This window comes from Betta splendens, chromosome 1 (genome assembly GCF_900634795.4).
Source record: "Betta splendens chromosome 1, fBetSpl5.4, whole genome shotgun sequence".
NCBI classification, from domain to species: Eukaryota; Metazoa; Chordata; class Actinopteri; order Anabantiformes; family Osphronemidae; genus Betta; species Betta splendens.
Genome location: NC_040881.3, coordinates 5,146,310 through 5,165,796, shown reverse-complemented (window position 1 = coordinate 5,165,796; position 19,487 = coordinate 5,146,310). Strand labels below are relative to the sequence as shown.

Sequence of the window (19,487 nt, the reverse complement as noted above, 5' to 3'; positions counted from 1 at the left end):
ATAAGTAATGAAGCACGAGTGAAGTTGCAGAAACCAACATCATTTATTGGGCAACGATTTTACATGAAGCAGCTGGTGTAGGTTTCCAGATGTGGTGAGGTCTTACTAACTGCCAATAGTTAACATCCGCAGCATTTCCACAATGCTTGCACACCAGTTAAAAGGTCAATCCAGTAAATACCTACCTGAATTATCGAAAAGTAATTTCTTGCACTGTGTGCAAACGAGGGATGGTCTGCAAAAACAACTGACTGAGTGGTAAAAGTTCTTGTTTGTTGTAATGAGAAAGACTCATGTAAATCCAGCACGTAATGTACAGCTTTAGGCTTTGTGATTGGATTGTTTAGATTTTTTCAGAAAAAAAAAAATCTAAGCATTACAATAGAAATGCAAAAGAAAGAACTAAGTTTAGGTAATAATCAAATTGTCAAGACATATTTAAAAAGAAGTATTTCTCACATTTTTTTCATTTAGCCATCTTCAACAGGACAGTATCACTTATGATGCCTTTCATATAATGGTTTATAACCTGTAAAATGATTAATGATAATGGTTAAATGAACCTGTACATAGACTATTTACGTTCCGTAAAGAGACAATAACTGCACATTCATGATAACTGAAAACCACGCGTTACTATTTCAAATCCACTGAACTATACATCCATGCAACAAACTGACAAGCAAACTGAGCAAGTCTGATATTTCTTGTTACTTAAATTTGTTCAATCCTTAATATGCTTTTGAGAGAAACAGCAGAATCAGAAACCCAATGTCTTTTATTGAAGCACACCTCGCATTTGCTTACTGGTAAAAGACAGCACCCAAGTGATCGACATTGAAAATCTTACATTAAAATGGATGAGAGAGGACTGAAACTCCTGTTTTACCTACTCGGCAAGCTGCAAGTCAACCAACCAGCAACAAAACGATTTTTCAACTCCTTTACCGAGGGATAACCCAGAGCTTTCTAAGAAAAATTATTACTCTTCTGAGGAGGATTCAGAATGAAGCAAACACAGATGTTCTGTTTGGATCAGCTGTGTCCGGCTGCGCCAAATAAAATGAATCCACAAGCAGGAATTCTTTTGCCATGTTTTCCGGCCTTGGTCGAGTTAAAGTAACTTGGTGAAAATGAGAAAACCACTGGGCCATGAAGTACCTCCAGTGAACTATAGCAAACGGAGCACTTGCTTGAACAGGGATAACCAGCAACACATAGTAAAGGCTTATGCAACTCCACATGACGGTGCACATGTGTCTTAATGCAAAGGAGAAGCCGCATTTCAGCCAACTTTGAAGTACTGTCTCTCTCATATCATAGCTCACATGTAATCGAAATTCTGCATCAAGCCAGACTGTTGTGCTTTAATCTGCATGCTTTTACATAACAAATGCAAAAACTATCATTATATAACAAATTAGCAAATAAATACCAAGAGTTACATAACAAACATAATTTGTAGCTGCAAGAAAACACTGAAATGCTTGAGTTTAACCAGCATAAAAGCACAGTGAGTACCCGCCACGCTAGTTTAGGGAATATATCCAGAGTCATCTCTTTATGTGTGTGTACGTACGTGTGTGTGTGTGCGTGCGTATATATATTTTGTTATGTAATCAGGCAATAACTATGTGTGGAATTCTCTTAGAAGGTGGAAACTTCAACACCAGACTGGTTGACATGATCTCACAATCCAGTGCTGCAGTCCCTTGCAGATTAATACAGAAACCAACCAACACAGAAAAGCCATGAGAGACTTTGTCAGTAATTAGTCCACGTTCTATGATCCACACAAGTGTGATGCCAGTGGGGAAAATCCACGGATTGATTGTGTTAGCGAGAGCTGAACTGGATTTTAACTGGCAACAGGTAAAACCTCAAATTAGCGTCGTCACTTGAATTACACAGTATCAAACATACTTATGTGGTAACTAAAGACTTCTTTGGAATACTGATGCCGAGACATACCCAAGTTTACTCCTGTGAGCAAACCGCACGCAGCAGCTGCAAACTCGCGACTCGAGAGTGAAAGACACTTCATAAATCAGCAGAGGAATGCAGTCTCATTTCCTCCTGAACCGCACCTTCAACAGCTTCGTTCTCCAAGTGGAGGAGCCGAACCGAGCAACCAGGACTTGATCATCACAATCAGCACAATTTGCAGCTGTGATGCTTAGACTTTACCATTTTAAAAAACTTAAAAAGCAAACTAGTGCACATTTCAGTCAGGCAAATAAGGCATTACAAAAAAAATATCTAAACGAAAGGTGAGAAAACTAATAAAAGTGTTTGGGGAAGACTGCACATTTAGAGATGATTAATGTCATTACCGTTCCAAAAGCCCAGTCAAGCCATTTCAGATATTGCTCCCATCCTCAAGTTTCCATTACAAGGTTGAGAAATGGCCTCGTTAGCTCCTCCTTGTGCCGTTTTATTGGCTCAGCAACAATATCACTGACACATACACTACCAGTCAAAAATGTAGCCACAACTTTCGCCGGCATCATCCCTGTTGGGGCCGGTGACAATAGTAATAACAGTTTACAGCGATCTGATGCATGACACATGGCACAAACGGGGCCTATCAAAATGAATGAAAGGGCACATTTCATTCATGGTTTGTTTGTTTGTTTGTTTGTTCGTTCTATTAATTACATCATCTCTTGCACTTGTTGAATGATTTAATAGCGCCCCACTGAAAACTAATGCTCCGGCAGCAGCTGCCGGAGCAACCAATAAATCACGTAACAGTAGTGGCTGTGAATGCAGATTCATTTGAATTTGCTTGCCAAGAGGGCTTCGGGTCACACATATCAAAACAATGAGATGGAAAACACCAAACGACGAATGCAAAACTGGTGCCCCGTGGTAACGAGGGTCTATAAAAGTTTCTCCAGCTCCAAAAAAAGGCCCTGCATGTTATTAATGCTACACAAGCGTAAGTTGGGTGAATGCTAAAACAGGTCTAGTGCTACAGTTTAACCACAACTTTGCTTCCATTAATTTATGTAAGAAGCACACCGGAATAGCCTGTAATAACAACAAGAAGCCTCACGTCTGCATGTCAACGCTGCGAGGCAACAAGTGTCGTTTAGGCTTAAATCCTGACAGAACAATGGAAACTGCAGAAAGGTCATTGAAAAAAAAGGAGCCACACTAGAAACATCAGCAAATAAGCTATTTCCTACAAGACACAGGCGGGGGCCAAACCTGTCAGTTGAGGAACTGCGTAGGGGCTCTGGAGAAGCTTAGGGGCAGCTGGCGTTATCTGCAGTGCCGCAGACCTCCCCCTTTGAAGTGTTGCTGAGCCGCCGACTGAGCCAGGGGCAGCGGAGGTGGGAGGCTGGGGAAAATGTGGAGAAAGCAACAAAAGGTGAGAAACAACTGTGAGGTACAAAAGATCCAACAGCAGCCGAGATAAACAAAACATGCCCGTTGACTTTCATCGTGTGATGTCAAAACAAGCACCCGGAGATCATTTACAGCAATTTGGTTTGGAGTGGAGATAAAAGTTGAAGGTCACGCAGCACGTCATTGTTTTCTCTGTTTTTTACATCTTGTTTATGGAGGCCATTTTTCTTTTCATGGAGTAATGCAGAAAACATATGGTGGCCATGTGTTGGATGCAGAGTGTTTAGCTGCATCAGGAGGAGACACAATTGGATCATAGGAGCGAGGAAAGTGAACTGACAGAGTCTTCCTGCCTGCTCCCTCTGTTCACTGCAACTCTCCCTCAAGGATTATCCCCTCTAATAGACTTAAAGGCACTTTAAATGAGCTGCCAGCTGTCCGTGTCCCCGGCGGAAAGCCACCCAGGTCTGAGGGAGGATATCACTGCCATCACAATGCAACGCATTCCTGCAGTGGATCCAGTTTGTTAGATAAAAGTATAGCAGTTTGAACTTCCATCAAAATGTATGTAACGTCAGGAGCAACAGCAGCTGTCATATAATACTACTACAGCACTGATCAACTGTAAATAATTCATATTGAAGGACGGGAAAGTGGGTCACACAAGTGTGATCTGCATATAACTGGAAGTTGTTGAGCCCGTTGCAGTGTTGTAGTGCAAGGCAATTTAAAAAGCTACAGCAAAAGCATTCAGTTCAGTAAAACACTCTAAAGCCCAGGACGAGAGCAGACTATTCACCAAGTTATTATGCTGAATACGTCAAGAACTACATTCTATCAGGAATAAAGATGAACATTTGATTTTAGACATATTAGAAACAGGGTGACGAACAGATGACGTCTTTGCCAGGTTGCTAGGTTGCCAGGTTGCGTGTCAGAAAAAGGTAAGAACCGGACACTGCAGTCACATTGATTTATTTGTTAATTAAACTGCATTGCAACATGAATAATTAGGTCACTTGCTCTGCTGAATAAAGAACTGTGCTGGTTTGTGCTGTCAGACAATCGACACTACTTCATGTGGACCAGGTGTGTGTTCCATTAGGACGACCTCCTGGGTACCTGGTATTAGTGGGTTTATCCTTCCTGGCCCCTTTTGGCTGATAAATGTCAGCTAATTGCTCATTTGCAGCTATTGAATATTTCATCTTACAGAGGCAGCTTGGGCACCAACAATCCTGGGATAATCAAGAGACGCGACTGTAAACCAACAGCTTTTGTATTTTAAACAGCAATCAGTCCCTTTTGATAGTTTCTATTCATTCCCAACACGCGTACGTCAAAATTGGTCAAATCACGACGGTTTGTCACCTACAGAAAAATCAACAACTATATATGAAAAAGGTCAACAATCGCAATCAGGACACTTAATGAAATAATTTCATGCAGACCAAGTTGTCTGCTTGTATTTGTTTTGGTTTTTTTTGTCTTCAGGAATGTACATTATAGTGTGATAAGACTACAGGTGTAGTGTGTGAAAGGTCTGACAACATCTACTTGGACCATAAGACAGTGGGGGGACCCCTGACCAGGCATGTAATAGTAGCCTCCATTCACAAAAACAGCAGTTTCCATGCCAACAGGACCTCTGCTGGGTGAGGCCTCCTTTCCAACAGCTTTCATCCTGCACCTCTGCAGCAGCCTCGGAGGAGGAGTGGTGGGCATTTAAGAGGGAATGAGTAGTGCGTGACAGTGGAGAGGCGCAATCACGAAACCAAGAGATGGAAATGGTCTAATTTGAATGCCACAAAACCGGAGGGCTGTTTGTGATGGAAAAAATTATCACCAAGGCTGGAGATGGAGGTAGATCAATCCCCGATCAGCACCTTCATGGAGGAATTAGCCTATTGATCAGTATTCAGCACAAGAAGACGCTTTTAGTATTATTTGATATTAAACACTTCTGGCTGTATTGTAGCAGTGATTCACCCTTTCTTTCCCTCAATGTGGCTACTTCGATATATAATTCAGTTAGCCAAAAAAACAGATATTTAACCACTGTTTTTTGATCCAGATCTCAAATTTGATTTCCACCGAAAAATGTGATGTTGTAGAGCTAAAGTGATTAAACAATCGGCAATAAATAATTTTATTGAAGGTTTATTCTGTGGTTCTGTAGATTAAAAACAAAACAGCACTAGAACACTGACAATGTTTACTATGATACCAACAACTTCATATAAGGCTCAATGATGATGAGCTATAATGGGCTTAACTTAATTTAAGAGGTTTACGTTAAGTCCATAATATGACAACGTTCTGCTCTTACATTGTTTTCTAACATATCAGTTTCCACAAACATAAACAGATGATCTCACTCATGATGTTCCAATGGTAGCTGCTTTCATTGCAGTTGTTAAATACCATAATTAAAAGCAGCTCCAAATATACTAAACTTAAATGTATTTTTCCCCAACATCGCTGCTACTTTAAATTGCACTCCGACAAACAATAAGATCCAATCCATACAAAGAGATGAGAAGATCGTCCCTCGCTCGGCTCCTCGAAGTGCGTGCTATGTTTCAAGCCTCTGGAACAAGCTGGCTCCAAACATAAACAAGGAGCGACTGGAAGTTATTTTAAGTGGAGTTTCATGTCTGCAGACACATCTGCAACCTAGACTGGGAGCATTTCATGCATCTACGCAGCTGAACATTATTTGGGCACAGCCGGGCAAGTGAGTCACAGGAATGCATTTATCAGCACCAGGAGAGAGGAGTGAGTGGAGATTAGTGGACCTGGAACTGCGTTACGGTGTTTACGCTGCAGCCGGTCCTCTCGGTGGCGCAGGGCAGCACCGAGAGGAGGGGACGGAGGGAGCTCAGGTGAGGCCAGGCTGCTGTTTCACAAATGAATCCTGTTACGATAGGTTGCTGTACGTGCGACAGACGCTAATAAACATCTCCCTTGGACTTCTCAACAGACAAGTAGTCCGTTCTCAACAGACAAGTAGTCCGCACATAAGTAAACACTCATGTGCCCACACCTACACACAACAACACGCTCAGAACCTGCCCACCTGATCTTTTCCGTTTCTCCTCTTCACGTTTATGTGGACGAGTTTATTTCATTCTCTTCTTCCCCATTTATGAACATGCTGCTTCTTTGCCTGGCTTGTCCCCACCTATATCTTTATCTTTAGACTGTTTCTATTGCCCCATTTAAAATCTGACAAACGGTCTTTAAAAGGGCCACAATTGTCTTAAATTGCTTAAAAGACGATTCGGTGAGTTGAGAAAACTGGCACATGTTTAACAAGACTGACTAAAATAACACTTCACTTCCCACTTTGAGCATTTCTGTAGAATTATGAGATCTGCAGCAAACTCTTTTTTTACTATAAAATCTATCCCCATAGAGTAACACTGACTGGCACTCAAGCCTCTCTTTGAACCAAAGTCCTGGACTTCATCCTGAAAGTATTTCATTACTCACCCAAGTGGATGCCTGCTTGAAAGATGTCCTATCCAAAGAGAGATGTCCCGCAGCCACCTCCTAATAACTTCACCTGTACAACAAATCACTTCCTCGATCATCCGTCCTTTGCCATTCCAGTGGGTTCTGCCATCCATTCTGACCTGGGGCACTGTCTAGAGCAGCCAGCCAGCAGAACGTGCAAATTGCCACTTCTTCCCACACTGACAAAGATTTGCTTTAAGCCAAAACATTAGAAGCAGAACCTTACTGAAATTGCTGCAAAAATGAATTTATGAATTTGCAGTGCATCATGCCAAAACAGACATGGCATTCTGCATTACACAAAGCTTTCCCACTCTCATGATGCTTGTCTATTTCTGTTACAGTCACTTTGGCAGTTAGCGCCTTTTAAAACTTGGTCGATAGATGTTTATAACTTGTCATGCAGTGATCCTATGTTGTGCAATCGAGAGAAGTCCAGCTTAAACAAAAGGTGCAGAGATTCAAAAGACAAGGTAATATTTCAATATTTAAACATTCAGCTTCTGTAAGACGTATGCTCATCTCATCCATGCAAGTAGAACAGACTAAAACACTAGGGATGTGACATTATACTAATGTTGAGTTAGCAAAAATGAGACGATACCATGAATGGTTTTGCCAGAAACGACTGTCTGGCCTGTGTTCTGTAGTGGTCATCTAGGTGTTCTGTCTCTAACCCTGCCACACAAGCGCTTCAAAGTGCAGAAGCGACTTCCTCTATGCAAAGTCCCCCCTCAGACTCTGTCATGCTGGCTGCTGTCCTGCTTCTGTTAAAACACTGCTATTGCAAAACCTTTCGTCTCGACAAAAAACCCACTGTCACAGTTCTTGTAGCATAAGTTCTTGTCACACCACTAGTTACTACCTTTGTCCCCTCCGGTTTACAGTAGAGTTGGCAGTGATGAGGACCAGAGTACATAGGAAACTCTGTGTTTATATCTTAAGAAAACAGAGGAGAAACCCAAGAATCATCTGCATGGTTTCGGTTTCCTTGTTTTCCGAATAACACAAGATTGCGTGATAGGATTCTGAGGAATATAGTTGCTCGAAGTAAATATCTTGTAAAGCAAACTAAATTCTGCCTTCTCTCTTAGAATATATACAGGCTGGAACTCTGCCCACCGTCCCCAAACAACCAATCTCAATCTGACCCCTTCAAATTGCGTCAATGCAGGCTTCAAAGCCAGGAAATCTCACTGTCCATATGTATGAGAATGGTTTAGGCAAGGCCCCAGGGTCACGAACAGCAACAGTCAGGACTGTGGGAATGTGAAACTTTCTGCAAACAAAGTCTAGGATACCCCTCGTCTCTCGCTCTCCGAAGTCTTGCAGCGATAGCCACAGCCAGAAAAAAGCATTTCATCACAGTGATCCATGTCAAGGAAAAATCTGCCAAGAAAAGGCTGTGTACTTCTGTTCAACCTTCACCTACTCATCCTGCTTTGACCACAGAAATGAAGGAAGAGGTTTCCCACACAACCTTATATATTAATGCCTATAGAGTGATTTTCAAATCAGCTAAAGCACATCACTGCTTTACACCAGAAAAACAAAGTGGTTACTTTGTGCTGGCCTGTACATCAAATGAAGGTTCATTTCTAGTATAATGTGAAATGGTGCCCTCAATAGTCTTTTTATAATCTTTTTGGGGACGTGCATATGTACAAGGCCTGATTTAGAAGCGGGTGAAGTTCGAGTCCATATTTAAATAGCCTGAATAGATGCCAAACATTAACAATCCTGACAGAACAATATTTATTTTGATGAATAATCAATTTTGCCATTTGTAAAGGCAAGAGGGACTGTCACAGTAGATAAAGAAAGCAAAATCAAGCCTTCTAGGAACCAAGATGTTTGGTATCACAAACAACAAATTGCCAGTCTTCCTGTTATTTAATCAGTTACATAAGATGTTAGTCAAACTATGTTTGTTTCTTTATGTTATATTATAAAAATACAAAAACGATATAAGAACACTGAGTCTCAGATATGTCGGCCTAATGCTACGGTTTTGCAAGTCTATAAGCAGAAAGGTCATTTTAAGAATGCTCTGCACTCAAGTGGCTGCCTGGCCTAAATAATGCTCAGTCTCTGATCCAAGACACTAGATGTCAGTCTTAATTTCAGCTTTCTGCTGTTTTTCAGTTCTAATTATCTCAAACACTCCCGACCTGAGAGGTCAAGTGACTGCTGTTAACCATCGGGTAGGGTGCAGAAGGTGTAGTGTTCTCCTGCAGAGTGATGTGGTTTACACCTGTGGTGGCTGCTTCACAACACTCCTGGCTTTAGAATGGACCCGCCACTACTTTAGTTTTATATCAGGGACAGTGGCATTTAATTTAATAGGCCTGACATGACAACACAAGATAAAAACAGCATATGGTCAGCTAAGTGAATTTAGGTGTGAAGAGAACTGAAACTTATGTTAAACTGTTACTTCTGTAATATAATTCTAGTGGATTTTGCTGAAGTGCAGCATGTTCTATTAGAATCTCACATAATATCACAAAAGGTTTTTGCAGAATATGGTATGTGGAAAACAAATACTCCAGTAGAAATGTGGATGCTGTGTAGTATTTTGATACTTTGTTCATCCTCCAACTTTTTTTAAATTATATTTTAATGAATGCACTTTGCTCATGCATATGGACGATAAAACTATATCTCTGCATAAAATTGTGTAAATTAACAGCATCGTCCCAAAGGATCAATTGGTGGAGCTGCTGTGTTTGGGCAATAATGAAAATCTGTTAGTTGCAGCCTTAATAATAGAAACCATGAAGGATAGTTTAACCCCACAGTCATCTTGCAATAGACTCTAGAGGTGTGACAAGTGCTCCCTGTAGACTTTGTATCCTGTCCTGTCTCTTCTTCGAGGGTAACTTATCATCAGTAATATACAAAAGCACTTTCCTCTCAACCTTTAAACTCTAATGATCGTTCCAGTCAATCACTGTCACGGTGTTCCCACTTAAAAAAAGTGTAAGTAATACATTAAATGGAGTTACAAATTAAGCTCGCATGGGCTCAGCTAGCGCGCGAGACTTTGTAGCCTTAACAGCTGAGAAAACACGTAATTCCGCTGTTAACTCACACCTACACAGCTTTTTAATCCCATGACCAAAATAGATCAAATTCACGCGTATGCCTGAGAGCGCGCGCCGTGCGGCGTACGTGTTGCATGCGCTGTGCCCTCAAGTTGGCACCCTGAGATCAGTTAGTTAAAGGCAGAGTTCGCCGGCGGGTCCGTCACGGTGGAGGCGCCGGCAGCTCCCCTCGACGTGTACCGTGAAAGTGCAGCGCGATCGGCTCCGCTGGGCTTCACCTCAAACTTCTTGCACGTCGCCAACAAGCTCCACATCAACACAAGTGCATTGGCGATGCTAACACAGCAAGTTAGCTAACAGGCTAGCTGTGCTAGCATATAGCTGGCTATGCTAGGCCCCTTTCCACTGGTCCATTAGTGAAATATTTCACAGTTGTGATCTTGCACGTTGTTAGTGTACACTTTATTTACCTCAGGAATTTGGGGACGATCAAAGACAGCAGGCCGCTCCGCTGGTTCCTTTGGGTGGTGTATCCAAGCAGAGGTATCCCTTGGAGCTTACAGAAGCTAACACTGGAGGATCAGATGAGGTATGTAGCGCTCCTCCTTCGTCCCTTGGTTTTGCCACCAGCAGCAGTCGGCGTTTGCATCAAGTTTACTTACAGGGGCTAGCACGTTAGCCAGCCCAGCTAACCAACGTTAGCATCTACAGGGCAACCCAAGCCAAGTCCGTGTAGTGTTAGCAGGCTAGTACAGCACGGCTAACGAAGCTGCTCTATCAGACCGACGACTGTGTTGGTCGACCCTTTAAGTCCGTTCCTTCGCCGAGCGACGCACGACGGCCACGGGCAACTACAAAGGGGAAAACACATCCACGGGGACCGGATAACGCATCGGTTACGAAGGATTTGCGGCTCACAGCCTCCTCAACAACCGCCAGGCTTGTTCGCCTCCTGACTCTCCACCGACTGGAGAGGAGGTCTGTCGCAGCGTGATGATGCCACGTTTTTGTTTGCTAGTGGGCGCTCAAATGTGATGAAACGGTGAGCTCTGGATTCATTCCAAGAGAAAACACCAATTACTGTTACCACATGTAATACGCAAATAATGCATTATTATCTAATAATTGTAATAATAAACAACATGACACGAGTATAATTTCATGTGCATTACTTCAGTATCAATTTAAATGCAGGACTTTTATTATTAGAGGATTTCTACAGAAAAGGGCAATCATGATCAAATCATGTTTAAAGTAATATGTACAGTGGATTTCCATTATTTCATATTTCTGACTAATCAAAGTAGAAAATCTTCTCTGATCAGTTAAGTTTAAAGAAATAAACAAAAAAGGTGGGCATCCAAATCTAAATTTGTACAGTGAGTGACAAATAATGGCAGATGAAAACCTAGTCTAAATTTTCCTAGCGTATTGAACCTCTGAGCCGGCTTCACAGGTTTGTCTGCTGCTGCTGCTGCTGCTGCTGCTGCTGATACATGGCAGTGCCAGCCATGGTTAGCTTTGGCTCATGGCCATGTTCATGCCCTGTATCTGGATCCTCCAGGGAGCGTCTGAAACCCTGAGATACCACTAAGCACCAAACATGAGATCCTGGGAAGTGTGGAATTAAGGCTGGCATCAGGTCAATGAAAACCGAAAACAGGCCGGGAAACAAAAGAAGATTGTAAATATCCTCACTTTGTGACTAAATACAGTAAAATAGGAGCTTTGAAAGAAGCTTTCAAATTTCCTTTAATGCCAGTTCTTTACTTGTGTTGGGCTTGTTGTGCTATTTCACTGATATTCAACAGAACATATTCAAGATAAACCTCAGTGATACATTCTTTTACATTATTACACATTATTTTTTTACATTTTTTCCGTGTTTAATTGTACTATGTATCTTTTTAGTTTGTCGCCTCACACGGACACATGGCTTTAATGTATTCATTTAGTTATTGTTGCAGACAGGTAAGTATTACATCATAACTACATTGTGCTAATGAGATATGTAAACACTGGAAGTCCTCCTGGCAGCCATTTCTAGGAACCCTCTCTAAATATTCAGCTCATCTCAGTTGGCTCCATTTCACCAGAAGAAGATTTACTCTGAGCTCCTTCACATTCCCATTTCAGTGTCTGTTTGCATTTGGTGTCTCATTCCTTTGTTCACTCTCCATGACCATGGGTGAGGGCTGTTAACCTCAACGGTTCGCTCTAATCCACCACTCAGTATTAACCCTGATGGAAGTTAACACCACATTCAGTCCAGTCTGCCTCATGAAGTACATAATGTAACACTGGAAACAGCCTGTTGTTTTTCTGACAATTATAATAAACTGACTCTTCAAAAAGGAGAACATGAAACAAAACCACATCTGTTGTTTATCTCTTTAGCAGATTATTCACCTTAATGTCTGAGCTTTGCTGATTCCTTGTGTTTATTCAGTTTGAAGCACCCAGAAACCAAAGTATGAGTTGTTATACATATAATCTAACTTAATGAGTATTTTTAAGCCACGTTTTACTTTAAGTTTTACTTTCTTGCCTAACCCAGATCCCAGCACCATCACGTTGGTTTCTAAAATGATATTTCCTATAAAAATAGGACACAAACTCTGTTTTGACAGCAGCAGCTACAGCCCTATTACCCTCCATCAAATATTATCCAAATGGTGCAAAGAGCAAGCTTTCCTAAGCTGCAAAGGAAGGTTTCACACGGTCGTGACTCCGCGGCAGACTAAACTGAAACAACTGTGAAGTAATATTCCCGTGTAATGATACATACACACTCTCCCACACACAGATTCCCTGAGGCTTTCTGTTTTCCACAAAAAGATTGCCCAAGAATGAGTGAATGTGATGGTTGCGACAGACAGACGATGCACTGTAACATCACAGCTCCTGAAGCCAAACAAACACAGCTGCTGGTGCAGCTGGGTGAAATATGGAAATATGATGTTATGAATGTGACTTAAAGGGGATTATGTCACATTTCTATTCATTATGACAGACACGCCTTCAATCAGACATTTCCACCCACATGCCAGTGGATTGATCTGGAGTGCAGGACTTTTATTGCCAGCTTAAAGTGCCTCAGGTTATAAGCTCACATTTCAGAGTCAATACATTTCCCTTCACGCATTGTTTGTCTGACTCATGTTTCATAAAAAAAAGCTCAGTGTTTTATTTATGTGTGAACCAGTTTCGCTAGAACGCAGCACTGTGTGAACAAACCGTACACCTGCTGCAGCAGTGCCACTATTGTAATGTTTCATTCAGAGGAACAGTGTGGATGGAGCCACTCTCGTGTCCGTGCATCAAATGTGGCGCTAAAGCAAGAAGGCATTTACCTCAGCATCACAAGTCTGTCGATGACTTGCTAAATTGTTTGGTGAAATGTCAGGGGAGGATCAGCAGAGAGAAAGAAAGAAAAGTAGGAATAATATGAGGGATTCAAATCATTTACTTATGAGGCCGTAAATGTTTTTATTCCAGAGCTTTGAGGTTCTGAAGCTGCAAATTTCGGCCCGTCTGCTCCCAGTCTGGACCCTAGGACACGCTCGAGACCTCTGCTGAGGGACTTCCAGCTACGCACAAGCTCATCAGGGATTTATAGGTCAGGAGGCCACACACAGACAAGACGCATCAGCGGAACTGCTTATCCACCATTTTGGGCCATTGACAGATACTTTGAAGACAACTTGTTAAAAAGGGTGAACTGACCCGACATTTGTGACATGTGTTGTTCTGAACCTATTGTACCAGCGGGCAGATGCAACAACCTTGAGCTCCCAGTAATTCGGCTTTTCCTGAGGTGCTAGTTGTTGGTTATGAACATGTCTCTGTCACATGTGAGGGTGCTGACGAGGTGCAGTGAGGAACCGAACGGCCGTCTGGAACTTATAGCAGGAGAAACTGGATTGGGAGCCTTATTTCTCATTTGTATTCATTGGTTTCCATGGATCATCTGTCCTCGCTGCCTCACAGCCCTCAGACGTTCTGCTGAAGGAGGGAAGCGCAGCAGTGGGTTTACGTCAGGAGCGCAGCTGAAACCAGGAGCACATACTGGACGTGTGCTTGTGGCTCTTATAATGCTAATTCAGTGCGCTGGCATCAGCAGAGGACCCTGGAGTGTGATGGCTGCTGAGAGGATGCTAGACACACACCCAAAGCCTCCTCTCTTCCTGGACATCGGACTCTCTTCTGCAGGTTTTACTCTCAGAGCTGCGCCCCAGGGACCTGTAAACAGAGCTGCAGAGAGGCCATTAAAGCCCCGGCTACAGCTGTTGTGTCATAACTGGTTTCACTTCCATTACCCACCATGACACCCGACTTTGTCCTCATCCTTGTTTAGGTTCACACTTTGCATTTTGCATTAAAAAAGACTGATAAGCAGCTTTTCTGAGGGGAAAAATTAAATCGGCTGCGGAAGAATATCAGGATCTTCCAAATCACTGGGACCCATCTTCTTCAGCCTAAATCCTTGAAATATTGACAGAAGACATGCTATAATCTTTTTCTTATTCTGTATTTACAGTGCAGCACCCTACAGAATGTTGTGCTGACATTCAGATCATTGTTATTAAAGCAGCAACAATTTGAATAAAGTAGCGTTAGTATCTTTGGTGGGATGAAAAACGTATCAGCAGGAACTTCTGGAAGCTGGAACACACGATTTCACACTCGGATTAGACGTCAAACAGCCGTAACCGGCTCGAAGGAGTGTCTCTGTCTGAAACCAGCATCTGCTCCCACAGCCCAACACAACAAACAGGCTTTGAGCCGATGGGCAGCGGAAGCAGCGGTGGAGGAGGGCGCACTCTAAAAGGACCACACGCTCGTTACAGGTTACACTTAAATACAATCAATGCAAAGCAAACTATTCCAGGCGTTCAGGCATCGTCGCTCCACACTGAGGACGTTCAGCAGGTACAGGATGCACGCAAGCGTCCTTTACAGTAAGTGTCGTGATGCATTTCCTGGCAGCCCGCGTTCCTGCAGCTGCCGGATGGTTGCAGAAGGGTCAGAGCATCCGAGTCGGCACCGGCGCGCTGCTGATTGTGTCCTCGCATACCGGGACCTCGTCCTTTGTTAGCGCTGCAGCAGAGCAATCGGGGGAGACAGAGGTCACAAGGTCAGCGCTCGATGGACTCTGATGGAGTCCGCTGTCACATGTTGAGGAAATACTTTCACACCACATTTTGGCAGTAGCTTTAGGCTCATAACGTCAGGGAAGAGGAAGAGTCCAGCTTCTTTATTGTGACTGTATCCTCTGCTTCCTCTCACACCTAGCGACCGGCCCTGACGTCTGCACGCGGCGGCAGCTTAATAATTCACGCGGCCCTGAGTGCAGCACGGCCGCACTCGCCACCGCGTCTTTAACAACTCGCATTTCGCAACCGCTCAAGTGGCGGCGAGGGAAGCGTTACATCAGCATCTTAGCAAATATCAGCGAGCGTGTTGTGACACGGAGGGCGAGGGCCACCTTCCACAGGACCACGCGCGGCCGCGGGCGCTAATCTGCTCTGTGCTCGCTTAATTTCACTGTGGGATTTCACAGGCCCAGCAAACGGGGCGCCGCCGCCGCCGCCGTCACAGCACATCTGCGTCTGCTCGGGGGCCCGTTGTGCAACGCGCGGGCCTGCGTGGACCGAGGGCAACCTCTAATCCGCACAATCCTGAGAGACGGCAGCGCGTGAACGGCGTTGGTCAACAGTTAGTGCAGCGGACCTTGCCCTCGCTCCTGCCCGGCCGCCGGGCAGGAGACGAACCCACGCCTGGGTGTTGTAATCGCTCACAGATGTTCAGGCTCCTAAAGCAGCCGGTGCGTCGGACCGAACCGGGGATGAGCTGGAGCGGCCTCCGTGGGGCTGATTCTACTGATTCACCTGCGCTGCGCTACGCTGCTTGGTTTCAGTTTCACAACGGTTCATAGAGAGATGCCACAGGTCGTGTCCGGACCTGCAGGGATGTTGTAATAGGAACACTTGTGCATCTTGTGACACACTGCTACTGGGTGTGACACAGTGACTGTCACGGTTTAGTCATCGGAGAGTTGCCAAACAAACAGATGGAGGCAGGCAACGCTAACAAATGAGGGAGCGCTACTATACAGATAACCTGGTCTAAAAAGTGACTAAATGTATTAGAAATGCAGAAGATTCATAAGTCTGTGGTGTCAGTGTGTGATATATACAGTACTCACCATATTTAGACTAGGAGGACTCTGCAGTTTCACCTAGAACACAAACGAAAACCTATGAATGTTTTTTCATTAAGCCATTTTAGATCATATAAATCATAGATACGCTGCAAATTAATACTAAACAACACTATGAAGCAGCAGGTCCACGTGTGTCTATTTGCTGTGCAACAGGGACCTCTGCTGGACAAACTCTAACTCACCACCAGCATGCTCTGTTCTCCAGTTTATTACAGATATGCTGCTAAAACTTTGGTCAAAGGTTCTAATGTTCAATGTGAGTTGAGCGGTTTCCTGTAATGATACCAACAGACTGTTCATTTCGATTTCTGGGTTAATTTCATTCTATTTATCGTGTATCTGACTGCCAGCTAAACCTCCACAGAGACACACACGTCTTAAAACCTGTGTGTGGCTGCATGTTGTTAAGTGTAAATATCTATATTAGTTATAAAATGTGAAATATAAATAGGTGGTTTATAGAAACCTACTGTCTTTTTTCATCCACTGGTCCAACTCCTCCATTTCCAGCTCCAGCACAGACGGAACGTCTTCTTCAAACATGGGCCTGAAATCAACCAAACGTTCAAACGATGCAGAACAAAAACCCATTTAAACCAGAGCCCTTCTCTCTCGGCGCTGTAGAAAGTGTCTACTCACATTGGCACCTTATCTGTGCTGGATCCATCCAAGTATGGATCCTCCTGTCTCAGCTCTAAGAGAGAGAACAGCAGTGAGGAGTCAGAGCTGGCGATTCTAACGTTTATGGCATCGCGCTTTCACAGCGAGGCCCGTTGAGCTCCCTGTGACGGACACACCTTCCGTTTTCGAGCTCCTGTTCCTCCTTCGGCAGATGAAAATGCCGCAGACGATGGTGCCGATGATCGCGACCACCAGCACGGCGGGAATGAGGATGATGAGGAGGAACAGGCCGTCTCCTTCGGTCTCTGCGGTGGTGGCGGGGTCCTCTGTTGTCTCTGAGATGCAGAAGCGACGCAGCGGTGAGCGGCTGTGCCTCCACTGACCTACAAACCTGACCTGCTACAAACCTGCGCCGTGGTCAAACTCTGGGTCCGATATTAAAGGGTTTTCTGTAGAGCTCTGGTGCAGGCCGGAGCCATAGTCGCTTGTGATCTCGTCACCTGGAGGCAAAATAGAAGGAAATAACTGGATTCATTAGAGATTATTATAATCTCTGATTTAATTAAGTGTAAAGACAGTTGAAGAAAACAGATCCAGACCCCATAGAAAGAACTTGGTACAGTAAGTATTGTCTTAGTGGCCTTTATTTGAGTCCTACCTGTGGCTAATGTGTTTGAAGCCTCTGGTGCTGGAGTGGGACTAGATGCCTCCAGCTCCACTTCTACAAACACAGAAACACAGAAATCTTGTTACAGGGGGACGGATCATCGGGAACATAACAGGAATACCAGGAAATGATTACGATACGACACTATGTGAGGACCAGGAGAAGAGTTCAGAGCTTAAGACGTATGTTGGACAGTGTGTAAAACCCAAGACCAGAGTCTGAACCGAGCTGTGCTGAGCTGTAGGTTGTTGGGTGTTTTAGCATCATGGGGCTGAGGCCTGTTTACGCTACAGTCAGGAGCAAAAACTGTGTAATGAACACGTTACATCTGTGTGACTCTGGCTGTGAGTCACTGTTTCAAGACATTTTTCCGGTCACTGACTATTTCTCAGCGCATAAGGAGCCGCTATCTCTCTCCTGGACTGGTTCCTGGCTTCCTCCGGTTGACCCGGGGGCCCTGCAGGTCAGACGAGCTGACGAGCTGATGCCGTAAACCACGTCTTCGCCGTGTTGGGACATGAAAGGGATTTTCCCCCAGCGGTTCTCGCAAAGGTGAAATCACCTCATTGTCTAAAACTCTGTGTGTGTGTGTGTGTGTGTGTGTGTGTGTGTGTGTGTGTGTGTGTGTGTGTGTGTGTGTGTGTGTGTGTGTGTGTGTGTGTGTGTAGTTTGAAATACATTTGAATTCCGTTGTGTTATTCATGTCTCACCTGTTGGACTGACATTGGAATCTTCGGGTTCTTCGGGTGCTTGTTCTTCATCCTGACACAACACTGCAAATCAACACCCTCCATTACTTTACGTCCCACCACTGTTGCCTAACGCGGCAATAACGACGCGGGCCGAGACAGCGACAAGCGGCCGGCAACAGACGGCCGCTGATGCTGTTAGAGGGATTTCAACAGGTTTTTAGAGGCAACATATGCAGTGAAGCCGTGATTGAACAGGAACTCGAAACTTCCCCTTTAAAAACCATCACTGTTGCAAGTCACGTACTGGACAGAGGCAGCGTGGTTGGAATCAAAAAGCAGTTGATTAGGAGTTTCACAGGCTGGTGTGTAATACAAAACTTAATAAAACATGTGTCTGTTGCTTAAGGAAGCAGATCGACTATATCATACGGTTTCATGGTTTCACAACCTTTAAAGATCTTCTAAAACCCAGCAAAAACAGAAAGCGCTTGCTAACAGTCTCGCTATCCAGACCAGTCATTTCATTATAAGAGTAACTTACTGGAAGCCCATCAACTCGTTTAAATCCTAGTCAAGCAGTTACAATCGTCACAGTGTCCAAAAGCGCAGCCACAGAGAGAGGAGACAGACAAGGGAAGAGCGCTGCTGGTTATCAAAGCAACCAGTGCTCCCAGTCGTACCTGTCCCAGTCAGAGCGGCCAGCAGCAGCAGCAGCAGCAGCAGAGGGGTCTTCGCCCGGGGGCCTCTCATGTCAGCAGGCAGAGAGGCAGACATAGTGCCATCCTGTGCCCGTTTGCTCGTCTTCTCTTATAACATCACACTTCCTGATTTGACTTAACACATTAATGGACGGGAACCAAGAAGAAAAAAAGAGACGCCTTCACACACCCTCAGACTCACTCCAGTGTGATGCAATCAAGTGCGAGCCTGTAGCCACAAGCCTGACGGCTCCTCAGCTGCAGTACAGTCGCATTCCTGCTGGCGAGGTATGCGGCTTGGCCGGCATGAGGGGGGAGATGAGGGAAAGGCATTGGTTTGAGCTATAATGAGAAACTTTAAACATTCTACGAAAAATCATGGAATTTATCGTTTCTACATTTTTTATAGTTATCCTGTTGTTTCTGACAGAGTCGAACTTCAAATCTGAGTGATTTGTGTCAAAAAGGGGGATTTGAAAATTGAGGAAATAAAATTATAAGCGTACTTTTAAGTGGTTCTTCCTCTGACAGTAGATGTGGTGGCGGCAGGTTTCAACAGGAAAGCTGGGGTTACGTTTCGATCAACTGTGACTATTACAGCAAAAAACACCCCTCCTATTATTATTAACACCCATTCTATTATGTTATACTGCCACATTCTTA

The 19,487-nt window shown here is 44.0% G+C and overlaps 2 protein-coding genes across 5 annotated transcripts in view; both read right to left on the bottom strand.

Moving 5' to 3' along the window:
* The window catches only part of fbxw7 (F-box and WD repeat domain containing 7), a 74,130-nt gene extending 63,227 nt beyond the window's left edge, over positions 1–10,903 (bottom strand). For 2 of the 4 annotated variants that reach the window (XM_055507669.1, XM_041068261.2), the window contains exons 1-2: positions 10,391–10,903; positions 3,214–3,346 (exon numbers count right to left, since the gene is read on the bottom strand). The gene's annotated coding sequence lies outside the window, so the exon portion shown is untranslated. Of the gene's footprint in view, positions 1–3,213; positions 3,347–6,849; positions 6,923–10,390 lie in introns of all 4 variants that reach the window. The other 2 variants (XM_055507665.1, XM_041068265.2) reach the window with 2 other exon arrangements.
* Positions 10,904–14,430: 3,527 nt separating this feature from the next.
* Positions 14,431–19,043, bottom strand: tmem154 (transmembrane protein 154). The gene is made up of 10 exons (XM_029162357.3): positions 19,027–19,043; positions 18,807–18,950; positions 18,145–18,207; positions 17,426–17,488; positions 17,175–17,267; positions 16,944–17,102; positions 16,786–16,840; positions 16,617–16,693; positions 16,129–16,161; positions 14,431–15,020 (listed from the first exon to the last, which is right to left on the bottom strand). Exons 2-9 carry the CDS (start codon positions 18,898–18,900, stop codon positions 16,139–16,141), a joined length of 627 nt encoding a protein of 208 aa, XP_029018190.1. The 5' UTR covers positions 18,901–18,950; positions 19,027–19,043; the 3' UTR covers positions 14,431–15,020; positions 16,129–16,138.
* Positions 19,044–19,487: the final 444 nt, after the last annotated feature.